We start from the raw sequence: 13,143 nt of genomic DNA on the forward strand, positions 1-13,143 counted from the left end.
AAGGGGGATGGTCGTATTAAACGCTGGGAGGTCCAATCACCACGAAATATTGGATTTTGGGTTATAACCCATACATAAACAATTGGTTAAAATTTCATTCAATTCTAAGAAATTCGATTCCACGTTTGCATTTTTTCTCGGTACTTCATATGGAATGACCCAGCAGTGAAATGTTTATCGAAATTAACAGGACTGTTGGAAGGGATTTTGGATTTCAATGAATGGTAGACCCTCAAATAGTATTAAATTATTTTATTTATTTCTACATAAACAAAAAATAAAACAATTCATAATCGTAACTATAAAATCGGAAATTCGAATTTATACAACATGACCTATGATAAATTTTAGATTATGTTGCAATAAAGCATGATGTGTAAAAATCCACGGTACAACGGTTTTGCATACATGTACTCTCTTTTCTTTGAAGGCCGCTAAAAAACAAAAAATAAAACCAAAATCGAAACGAAAAACTTTTCTTTTCTTTACGAAAACCTAACAGCTACTTTTGTGAATGACTGTCTTGAGTGTTGGCTTTGACCAGCGGTATCGCTACTCCTAACTTTAGTTGTGTATAATAAAAGTGCACTTGAACGTTCGATCACCTTCCTCTTTCAATCGAACAGCATTTTCTTATCTAAACACATGAATATGGATCTAACGATACGATTTTTTGAACATACAATTCCACGATATCTTGCTTCCGAGATTCAAATCTCAGCTCGACCAAACTTCAGACTAATCGGACCGCGTACAGTCGGTTGATTGATTGCATTTTTTGGACCATTTTGTGATGTGCTCCACCTGAATAACCATAATTGTATCGAATTACAGTCGCATTCCTCGATACTTTTCGATTGATTTGCATAAACAAAATGCTAGAAATATCGCCACTAGTTGCACCAGACCCACTCCGATGGCCACGATGATTACCAAATTCCGGTTGTACATTATCCAGTCGATTAGTGCATTGTAGCAACCCTAAAAGAATTTAAGAGATTAGTGAATTGGAGCTGGATATTATGTGTTGATTGCACATAAGGCGTATAGAGTTTTCCATTTGTTGAAATGTTTGAAGACTTCTGATTGTGTTCTTGAATATGTGTTGTTGTGAGGAGACCCAATTGTTTTTTTTAACAAGTTTTTCAATTAAAATTTAAAAAAATATTTTATTAAATTATTAAAAAAATGTATTGTAAAACAAAACAAATATATGGCAATGTCACAAAATTTCACATTTAATGCTAGAACGGACCACTGTGCTCAAAGAAACGTTCATATTATCGTTACCTTCTTGTAATAGCTATTGCTGTCCGACGGCGAGTAGGGACAATTCTTGTCCAATAGATCGAACAGCGTCGTCTGCATGCAGCACGCCTCCGGGATGACCCGAGTGCCCTTGCTCTCGTTCCACTTGTCCGACAGGTTGAAGTCCCGATAATCGTCCACCCCGCAGCAGTGCATCTCGGACATCAGATAGTTCCACATCAGCGTCACGGCGTCGGACTGGTTGCGATCGTTGCTCGAGTAGTACTTGGAAATGGTCGTCTGCAAGTAGTTTTTCGTTTCCGTCTTGGCGCTCTCCTTGTAGGCGGCCGCCAGTCCACAGGCGGTAACCTCCAGTATCAGTATCACTATCAGGAACAGTCCGTACTGTTTAGAGAAAGAGGGAGGAAATGATGAAGAGATAAATATATCTATACAATAGCATGGAGTTCAGTCGAAATTGCATAATGAGCAGCATTTTCGGCAGTTTATAAAAGTTGCCCAAGACAGTTCCAGTTCGGCGAGTTTCTCTCGTGCTATGCCTGGTACTCCATCGAGAGCAATTGCAGAGCGTATGACTTGTAAAGTGATGTTTCCAATAAAGCTATGGGCGTTTCTTATCGACATAGAACAACGGGACCGAAGCTTGTTCTCAATCAAAATATCTAAATCTGTTCTTCAAATAATAATTTAAATTTACGTTTACTACATATGAACATGTTTTAGACACCATTTCCGAATCGTGCCTTGTGTAAAAAAGGCGTTGTTCGAGGTAACACTGTAGTCAAACTTATTACCGAGACTCAATTGGCGGAAACATGTTTCAAGCACGTGCTTACTCGAGAGCTAAGTTTGTGAACAACTCGCTGTGCATTAGAATTGTGTAGAAAATGTAGCGATAATATGCATAGATTTGGACAAGACATATGAAATCGAGTATACTCGCAATGATACCACCGCATTCAAACTGGTAAGTGGATACAAGACCAGCACCAGGAGATTGGAACTGCTCCATTGGAGGAAACTTTATTTTAACGACCGGTTCATATTGCAATGAGTTGCACTGCTTGGTAACAATTGTAATCGTTTAAGATAATGTGGAAAATGCGGCCTTGTTGATCAGATTTTTGTAATTTGTAAGACACGTTGAACTCAAAAACCAAAAAATAGAATCTTTGATAGCATTGAGTTTTGAATTTATCTTTCTTCTACATATGTTCTGTCTCCTTTTGGTTTTTCTATTGAGATCATTGAGATTGTCATAACAAATCGATTGATTTATTTTAGCTTTCCTCTTCATTTCCATCCTTCTTACGGGACAATTCTTCTGTTAGTTTCCGATATGCTTTTGCCGTTAATTTTGTGTTTAATTCATTTCTTTTGTTTCGGTAATGTAACTCACATCATGAATTAAACAAGTAAAAAAAACTTACCGTGGTTAGCAGGCACTGACTTTCTCGTATCGCACCGCAATATCCGAGAAAGCTCAGGAAGAACATGATCGCCCCGATGGCGATCAAAAAGTACGCCAACTGTTCTATCACTGCCGGCTGCGTGAAGTGCTGGGGAAGAAAGAAAACAGACGATGAGGAGGTTAGCGCAATTAATTAAACAATCAACTTCTAGCAGCATGGCAATATAGCACGCGACTCGGTCGTTTGACATAGTTGATACATTTCGTAATCCTGCTACAAGCAATGTGTCTGAATTGAAACTCATGTCTGCATTATTTACAGATGTGTGTCGGTTGGCGGCACGGGGTAAGAGCAATGATGTGATTCAGTATTTGGTCATATTTTTCGACGTGTACCTACATGCGGTGGATTTTTACAGCGACGATCCTTTAGTATGTAGGCAGTTTAGAAGCAACGTTTTATTTTATCCAAGAACAGCAGCTCGTTATGTGGAGGATGTTGTGAATGTTTTCTTTAATAAACATTCAACGCCAACAATGGTTCCATTAATGGGTCGTCGGTCTGTCTATCGACTGACTATAGAGCGTGTATGACATAGTTGCATTAATGAAATTGTATTATTATTTTATTGACATAAAGTTCCCCGGGGCAAGTGAAAACACCCGGTAAAAAGGTGCTATGGATGCCGATCAGTCAATGAACGAACATGTTTGAACTATGACTATGTTATAGACTATGACTATGACTATGTTCATAGTTTGAACTATGAACTATGTTATAAAAAATTGAAGCAGAATTATCAACACCCGACACAAGAATATAAGGTATCAATGGATTGTACCCCGTTTGGGATAAAGTCGTTTGGCATAATGCCATTTGGAATAAAGTCGTTTGGAATAATGGTCATTTGGCAAACATACAAAAAAGAATTAAGAAGGCTCTGTAAAACTGGAATTATTTCAAATGTTGACACACATTGGTGACTAGTCTTATTTTCCATGTAAGGCCGTAAGGGTATGCAGGAAATCCTGCCTATTGTGCATTTCTCTCTTTTATTGGTAGAAGGATTCTTATTCGCTCATGCGTTATTAAAAGTTTTTTTTTAAAGAAATCTCATACGCTTATACATTTCTATCATTTGTCGGGCTTAGTCACCATAGGCACCATATGCTTCATATCCTACCTTATCATCAGCCGGGTAAATGCATTCTTAGGAAGAAGGGATCATATCTTCCCTTTCCTTAAATCGAGCAAATGCCTGAATTAAAAGAAGGAATCATATCCTCTCTTGCCTTCTGCCGAGCAAAAGCATCCCTCAAAGAAGAGATCATATCTCCCCTTGAATTAAACCGAGCAAATGCCTAAATCGAAAGAAGGAGTCATATCCTCTCTTATCTTCTGCCTGGTAAATGCATACTTCGAAAAAATGAATCATATCTTCCCAGTTTCATGATTCAGCCAATGAGGTGAACCGGTCTAGGGCCGAAAACCTCATTAATAAAGACAATAAAAAATATGAAAAATGATTCAGCCATCTTGGATTTTTGTATGGGATAGACAGCGAGTTTGTTCGCGTTTTGCACTAAAAATAATGTTTTCACACTCGCGCTAATCTCTCCCATCTACTGTCGAAGTGAGTAAACTCTGATATAAGAAACCTGCCTGAGCTGAAAGATAGAGTCATTTCCTCCTTTACCTTCTGCCGGAAAAGTGCATTCTATGAAAAAAAGGGATCATATATCTCCTTGCCGTAAACCGAGCAAATATTCTCTCTGACCTTCTTCCGTCGGGCAAATGTACCATTCGGAAGAAGGAATCATATCTCCACTTGCCATAAACCTAACAAATGTCTGAATTGAATGAAGAAACAACATCATCTGTTGCTTTCTGTCAGAAAGCGTGCTTCTGGAAAGAAGGAATCATACGAATCATACGATCAAATGTCCGGATTGAAAGAAGGAATCATTTTCTCTCTTGTCTTCTTCTTCTTCTTATTGGCATTACAACCCACACTGGGACATTGCCGTCACGCAGCTTATTTTTCATTCAGCACTTCCACAGCTATTAACTGCGAGGTTTATAAGCCAAGTTACCATTTTTGCATTCGTATAGCATGAGGCTAACACGATGATACTTTTATGCCCAGCGAAGTCGAGAAAATTTCCAATTTGAAAATTTACTAGACCGGGCCGGGAATCGAGCCTGGCCACTTCAGCATGGACTTGCTTTGGGGCCTCTCTTGTCTTCTGCCAAACGACTTTATGCCAAATGACCTACCATCATAATAATGCTACTGCTTAATCATGACTTTGAAGTACCGGGAAGAGTTAATACTTTTATTGTGCTCGGGATTGAAAAGTAAATTATGCAACTCAAATGTCTTATTGCGGCACCAAGTCTAACAGAAAGATAGATCGATCAAAGATGTAAATCGATGATCGGTTTCTCAATAGAGAGGATGTACTGATTTGTATCCTACTTGGTGTTAGGCCAGTTGGCCGAATGCTGATTGACGTAATACTACAATAGGTGGAAATTGCAACTCTCGGGCTGAATATTACTTAGGCTCTTTCTTCATTCTTCTATCCTCCCTTCTTTATTGATATCTTCTACCTTCCTTTTAATCAGTATTATTATTTATTCAGACTAAGGCCGAAGTGGCCTGTGCGGTATATAAGAGTCTTCTCCATTCGGCTCGGTCCATGGCTACACGTCGCCAACCACGCAGTCTACGGAGGGTCCGCAAGTCATCTTCCACCTGATCGATCCACCTTGCCCGCTGCGCACCTCGCCTTCTTGTGTCCGTCGGATCGTTGTCGAGAACCATTTTCACCGGATTACTCTCCGATATTCTGGTTACGTGCCCGGCCCTCCACAGTCGTCCGATTTTCACGGTGGGAGCGATGGATGGTTCTCCTAAAAGCTGATGCAACTCGTAGTTCATTCTCCTCCTCCATGTACCGTCCATCATATGCAGACCATTAATGATACGCAGCACTTTCCTTTTGAAAACTCCAAGTGAGCGTTAATCCTCCACGAGCAACGTCCAGGTCTCGTGTCTATAGAGGACTTCCGGTCTAATGAGCGATTTGTAGATTGTCAGTTAGGTACGGCGGCGAACTCTATTCAATCGGAGCGGAGTCCAAAGTACGTACGATTTCCGGCCACTATGCGTCTCCAAATTTCTCTGCTGGTATCATATTCGGCAGTCACCAGTGAGCCAAAGTACACAAATGCTTCTACCACCTCGATTTCGTCACCACCGATGCAAACTCGCGATGGGTGGCTTACATTGTCTTCTCTTGAACCTCTTCCTATCATGTATTTCGTCTTCGACGTGTTGATGACTAGTCCGATCCGCTTGGCTCCCTCTTCAGTCTGATGTAGGCTTCCTCCATCTTCTCAAAGTTACGCGCCATAATATCTATGTCGCCGGCAAAGCCAAATAGCTGGACGGACTTATTGAAAATTGTACCACTCGTGTTAATCCCTGCTATTCGTATTACCCCTTCCAAAGCGATGTTGAATAGCAGACACGAAAGACCATCACCTTGCCGTAACCCTCTGCGCGTTTCGAAGGGACTCGAGAATGCCCCTGAAACTCGAACTACGCACATCACCCGATTCATCGTCGCTTTGATCAACCGTATCAGTTTACCCGGAAATCCATGTTCATGCATTAGCTGCCATAGCTGGTCCCGATCAATTGTATCATATGCGGCTTTGAAGTCGATGAATAGATGATGTGTGGGCACGTTGTATTCGCGGCATTTCTGCAGTACTTGGCGAATGGCGAACACCTGGTCCGTTTGTTGTTCTTCAGCCGGCCAATCTCCTCCTGGATTTCCTGGAGATCCGGAGCCGGTAGAATTATGTCCTGACCGCATTCACCATACCGCCATTTTCGTCTGCCACATCGCCATTCAGGTGCTCTTCGTAGTACTGCCGCCACCTTTGGATCACCTAACGCTCGTTCGTAAGAAGGTTCCCGTTTATGTCCTTACACATATCAGGCTGTGGCACGTGGCCCTTACGTGAACGGTTTAACTTCTCATAGAACTTTCGTGTGTTATTAGCGCGGTACAGTTGCTCCGTCTCTCCACGGTCTCGATCTTCCTGCTGACGCTTTTTCCTCCGGAAAATCGAGTTTTGTCTGTTCCGCGTCTGTTTATATCGTGCCTCGTTCGGTGTTGCAGCAATCTCGCCCATGTATTCTTCTCTTCCACTAACTGCTCACATTCGCCATCATACCAGTCGTTTCTCTGATCGGGGGGCACCGTGCCAAGTGCAGCGGTTGCGGTGCTACCAATGGCGGATCGAATATCTCTCCAGCCATCTTCAAGAGACGCTGCGCCTAGCTGCTCTTCCTTTGTGAGTGCCACTTCCAGCTGCTGCGCGTATTCTTGGGCTAGTCTACCGTCTTGTCGCCGCCCAATGTTAAGCCGCGGCGTCCGACTTCGGCGCGTTTTGTATACCCTCGAGAGATTTGAGCGCAGGCATACTGCAACGAGGTAGTGGTCGGATTCAATATTCGCACTGCGGTAAGTGCGGACGTTCGTGATGTCGGAGAAGAATTTACCGTCGATTACAACGTGGTCGATTTGGTTTTCCGTACCTTGGTTAGGTGATCTCCATGTGGCCTTGTGGATATTTTTGCGAGGAAAGAAGGTGCTTCGGACTACCATTCCGCGGGAGGCTGCGAAGTTTATGCATCGTTGGCCGTTGTCGTTCGATACGGTGTGCAGAATTCTAATCATAATATATGGAAATATTTGAAAAAAAAAAAATTGATATGTAAATGTAAAAAAATGTAAAAATGAGAATGTGATTTTTTTGCAAATCTTCAATGAAAATTAAAGTAAAAATGTGGTAATATATGGGAATATTTGTAAATAAATTACAATGTATGAAAATTATTAATAAATACATCAAAATAAATTAAGATATACGATTATTTTTGAATACATGAAATATTATCAAAATATCTGACAACATAAGAAATTATACGAAAATATATGACAGTATTTATAAGTATTTGAAAATATTTCGGTATCAATATGGCAGTGTAGGAATGTATTGGTGAATAAGATCGATTTACAATATTCGGGAATGCTTGACAATATTAGAAAATATATGAAAATGTGTGTTAGGACGTTAAAAAGTCAGTGTTCGAAACATGGCAAATGTTGAGAGAAGGTATAAAAAGTAAATACTGGACATCCACCGGCCTATCATTTATACTATCATTGTAATAAAATGCAAAATATTCCTAGTAGATTTATGTGTTCGTAATATTTTCGAATACATATTCATAGTGTCATATATTTTCGAATAATTTCTTATGTCGTCAAATATTTTGATAATATTTCGTGTATTCAAAAATATCCTTATTTATTTTGATGGATTTATTAATAATTTTCATAAATTGTAATTTATTTACAAATATTCCCATATATTTCCACATTTTACTTTAGTTTTCATTGAAGTTTGCCAAAATATTTAGGGTTGTATACAAGACACGACCGCTTGACGTAAACTACGTAAAACCAAAGTAGGAACTATCCCACCGACACTTCTACCCAGCTTTAGCATCATCTCCACTCTGTGAGGGAGTAGGGACCCCACTGTCTAGCAGCTGGGCCACCCATTCATACACCCCATTTCAAAAATTTAAAATTCCCCTTAAAGTAGGCAATTATCAAGGATTGGAACGCGCTGCATAGGGTATGAATGATGCATGAAAGAACTAAAATTTTCAATAGTTTAGCGATGATACTCAAAAGTTTCAATAGTACTGGCAAATTGGTGGAGAGTTTATGAATCGATTGATATATAAATCTTTAAAATCCATTGAAAGATAAAGGACCTATTAATGTTACAAATCTTACATGATTTCGTGACGGTCCCCAATTTTGAAATTTTCATTTTACACCCTGTATCCGAGTCTTCCCCTTAGACGTAGTTTTTAGAATGTAATTTTTACATTTCTTACATTTACATATCATTTAGTTTTTTTCAAATATTTCCAAATAAAAATATAATTTTCAAAACTATGTTCTCTCATACTTCTGACTATTTTCATTTAATCATCGTACAATATTCTGTGACATTGTTCTGTAACATACCAACAAAACCTATTGGAAAATTATAATTATGATTATGCGATTATGCATCCAATGATCGTTGCATTGTTCGGTTGCCATTAATCCGGGTACTTTGAAAGAATGCCTCCGAGAAGAACAGTTTTGTCAGTCGTCATCAGGCAGCCTTGTTCGGTGAGGCACGTCCCCCAATACGCTACCGCATGGGCTGCGCATCCGGCGACTGACGAGGGTTTGGTGGAGGGGCTGGGAATCGAACCCATGACCATTCGCTTGTAAGGCGAACGTGTAGCCAACTACGCTACGGAACCCCCCTTCAAAAAATAATTATAATATCTGAAACACACATTTGCTTCTTGTACGGTTCTCTATTAATATTAAGGTAAACTGGGGGAAGTGGAAAAAGGGGGTAAGTGTAAAAATCAACTCGAAAAATTGGAATTGTACATACTTTACAGTTTTTACCACATCATAACATTATGCAAGAATATACTTTGATGCTCACACCAATACTATGTTGAAACTTGTATAATACATACACTAACACGGTTAACGCATGAACTGTAATTTTAGGTTTCATGAAAAGTTGATTTTTGCATTCATAAAATCAATTCTTATTTGCACCAATTGTCCCTTTTTCAAGTGAATTTATATCACAGGTGACCATTATAATACAATTAAACTAATCCCATTCAATTAGTAGTGGTTTGTACCAAGAAAGGAAATAATTCAAAGATTTTACACTTACTCCATGTATCAAACACTGCGGGGGAAGTGGATAATGTTCTAATTACGCAATTGTTTTCTTCCCTCTAGGGTTTATTTCGATAGCTGTGAATCTTAATATGTTCCTTCTTTGTTATCATTGTGATTGTACTAATATAAAGTAGAAAACGCCAGATTAATCCACCTATCGGTATTGATGCCTTCCACATGTTTCACATATGAAAAAAAAATGTATAAGAAAGTTAAAAATAGCACTGATAGGTAAATATATTCTATAATTCACATTAATTTTTATTCATAACAAGTTTCGCCGTTGAATGCAATTTTTTGCGAACAAATTGGTTAAGGACAAGTGCTTAAGAATAGCTGATAATTTTGTACGTGCTTTGCGCACACACATACATACAAATACACACATACAGACATCATCTCAATTCGTTATACTAAGTTGATTAGTTTATAACCCTGTAAGTCCCATTTTTTCTTTAAAAAGTTCATCTTTGGGCGAACATATAGATTTTACGTACACTTAGTGTTCGAGAAGGCAAAACAAGCCCTCCCCTAGCTATTACGAGAATTCCTTGAGGATCTATTCCGTTAAGGTAATGAAATTATTCCACAAAAGATACTCAGAGCAATTATCGTATTGATTTTAGTTGTATGTAACTACTCATCACTATTGAAGGTCAAGGTAACATGCGTTTTCCACTTACCCCATCCCACTAGGGTAAGTGGAAAAAGAACTCCCAATTTTAAAATCTATTTCCATAAATTTCAAGCGACCAAAATGGTATGAATTTCCGCACAGTTGGTGCAAAATTGACTGTTTTTGATAGCCCATTTTGATTGAACGCATTTAGATCATTTAAACTGGTTTTACACTAATTTAAACATGCACTATCGATTTTTCCTTTTCCACTTCCCCCAGTGTACCTTATTTAATTTAACAAACTTTATCATTTTATTTAAACAACAAACTTTATCATTTTAAATACAAAAATCAACTTTGGACTCCAGTTAACTTTGTGAGAAAAAGCGTAGGATTGACAATCCGGAGATGACGAGTTCGATTCTCGGTCCAGCCTAACAGTTTCAATTGTAGAAATGCTGTGTAAAAAGCAGGCTAACTTCCAATTCCATTGAAGAAAAACTCAGTTTAGACAACAAAATCATTCGTTTCTTATTGTATGTGAAAAAATCGAAAAAACATCATTTAGGAGTTATGCTCGATTCTTCATTTATCATCAGTATCTTCGAAAGATAGGCGAGGATAGGGGATCTAAATGTCAATGAAGGAAAAATACATACGATTTGACAGTTAGGTACCACACATTTTTCGAAAAGCAGAACAAAGGGAACAGAAGCGACAATCTTTATCTGGTAAAATATCTTTTGTATCTTCTATAATATGTATTCTACAATCAATGTTGCATAGAGATTCTATCCAGGATCAGCAAAGTAAAAGAAAAACATAGTGAATTTATTTTCATTGCACCAGATGTTCATATTCAAGGGGAAGGGGGCCGGTTAGGCTCAGACATTTGTCAATTTAAAATTTATGACAACCACCGGCTCCACAGCGCAAATGGACACTGCAAGCCAAAGGTGAACAACATTTCCACTTCGGGGCTGGTCGTGCACAGATCGGACCTAGAGACCTGTTTCCTTGTAAATTCTCTTTCTTTGAATGCAATTTGATGGCGCGGTACCCGTGATGGCAGAAGGAACACGTGGCTGGTGGGCAATTATGAGTGTCCCAGTAAACTTTTTGCTCCGAGTGTGTTCCCAGAGAGTTCGCCAGAATTTTGATTTTGATTGAATCGATAAAGAATAAGCCTTGCAATGGTCTGTATTGTTCAAGAACATGAACCATGGAGGAAAAAGTCATACTCCGTTCCGTTATGGTTGTTGCCACTAATTCAGAGGTGTTTCTGTAATACACGGGAGCCCGAAGGCATAAGTGGCTTGGAATTTAAAACTGCATTTCATGATTAGATATGCAAATAGAGCTTTTTGTTCGTGGTCAGTTCGTGCATGTTTTTTGCAAGGGTTCCTAATTGCAGTTGGAAGTTCTTTGACCCATAGGTCGTTACTCTACGACTATGCAACTAGAATATATATTTGGGTCACGAAGGTTTTGCAAAGTAAATGTCTGGATTTTCTCTTGTGCCGATTCATGGACATTGCAATTTTGCCTGTTCAAATCGTATTGCAATAACTTTTGCAGTTCACAAAACCGAATGTTTACATGAAATGTAATCTTCATTTTTTTACACTTTACATAAATCAACAAATGTATGTGTGTTTGAAAACTACTTCTTTTTACCACAGGTCCATTATTGCTTATGATATAGATTACACAGGGGAACAAAATTTAACTTTTTGCTGGTCCTCAGAACCAATTGATGTGTCTTCAGTAGATTTTGGCTCGCTGAATCCAAATCTGTCCTCAGATATGCTCTAACACGTCCAAATTTTGAGATATAGCTAGATTAATACCGCTAATTTGAAGAAATTGGCATTTTTTGAAGGACTTTCGTGAAGCATATAAACATAATTTTAGGTCAATCAATACCCGAAACGATATAAGCACATCTGATCTAATGAATTTCCATCAGCTTTGCACGTTACAATTGTTTTCTATTCGGTTTTCCTTGAATTTAGGTTCAGTGGATTTGATTTAAAAACATGCCATGCAAGTCCGTTTCAAAAACTTGCATGCAAACGCCTTCAGCACCAGTTCGAAGCCACCAAAAATTCAACAACATGCGGCCAGAGGAACTGGGGTATGAAAATGTTGAATGAAGTATAGAGATACTAGTCAGTTTGTAAATATATGTTTCATTCGACTTTTAATAAAATATCCTTTTTTTCATTTTATGCTCAACATTTCTCCTCCTCCTAAAATGTTATTCTGCTCGATTTCTGGTTGTTTTTTTCGATCGATCAACTTCCAATAACCACACGTAATCCGTTATCATGTTGCAATTGTGTTGTGCTAGAATATAGTGCGAACATGATGATCCAGAAAGTTCCTTTCTTTTAATCAAAAAGGAAACAGATCGAATTGCAATTTGAACAAATTCAAATCCTCTACTAGCTCCCCTACAAGAGCATTCAAGCCACATCCCACATTGACTAATAAAATACATTCCAGCACTCGGAAAATAAGTTGAAACTTAAACATTTTGTAACTGCATTGTAAATTTTCTCATTCATGCCGTTGTTTTGTTAAATTAGAGAAATATCAGAGTGCAGAATTGGCGGATCATTTAACCATATGCTCGGGTAACTGTAACATGTTGAGCAGCACACAAGTGGAGCGGAGCCTAAGTGTTTTTTTCTGGCGCATTACTTTGCGTCTTAGCACATAACAAAGCTTGATAAAACTAGTGAACTTTTTCCCGTTTCACTGTTATAAACTGACCATAGATAAAAGAAATTGCATTGGGATTTTTGCAACATCCATGCAGCATTTTCAACGCGAATCAAATAAAAAGTCCCTCACGCACAAGTAGGTTGTTGACGTTTTCCGATTAGGGGCGATTCAAATATAACGTCCACTACTTTTTGGGATTTCTAGACCCCCTCCCCCCCTCTGTCACGCTTTTTTGTATACCTAGTACATCTACTGT

General features: G+C 38.7%; 1 protein-coding gene across 8 annotated transcripts in view; it reads right to left on the reverse strand.

The window, feature by feature from the left end:
* Positions 1–237: 237 nt before the first annotated feature.
* Positions 238–13,143, reverse strand: part of LOC134211005 (tetraspanin-18) — a 133,973-nt gene continuing 121,067 nt past the window's right edge. For all 8 annotated transcript variants that reach the window (XM_062687516.1, XM_062687512.1, XM_062687510.1 and 5 more), the window contains exons 6-8: positions 2,700–2,828; positions 1,291–1,653; positions 238–981 (exon numbers count right to left, since the gene is read on the reverse strand). In XM_062687516.1, coding sequence (XP_062543500.1) covers positions 829–981; positions 1,291–1,653; positions 2,700–2,828 — 645 coding nt within the window. In that variant the 3' untranslated portion in view covers positions 238–828. The remainder of the gene's footprint in view (positions 982–1,290; positions 1,654–2,699; positions 2,829–13,143) is intronic.

Source organism: Armigeres subalbatus, chromosome 2, assembly GCF_024139115.2.
Source record: "Armigeres subalbatus isolate Guangzhou_Male chromosome 2, GZ_Asu_2, whole genome shotgun sequence".
Taxonomy (NCBI): Eukaryota; Metazoa; Arthropoda; class Insecta; order Diptera; family Culicidae; genus Armigeres; species Armigeres subalbatus.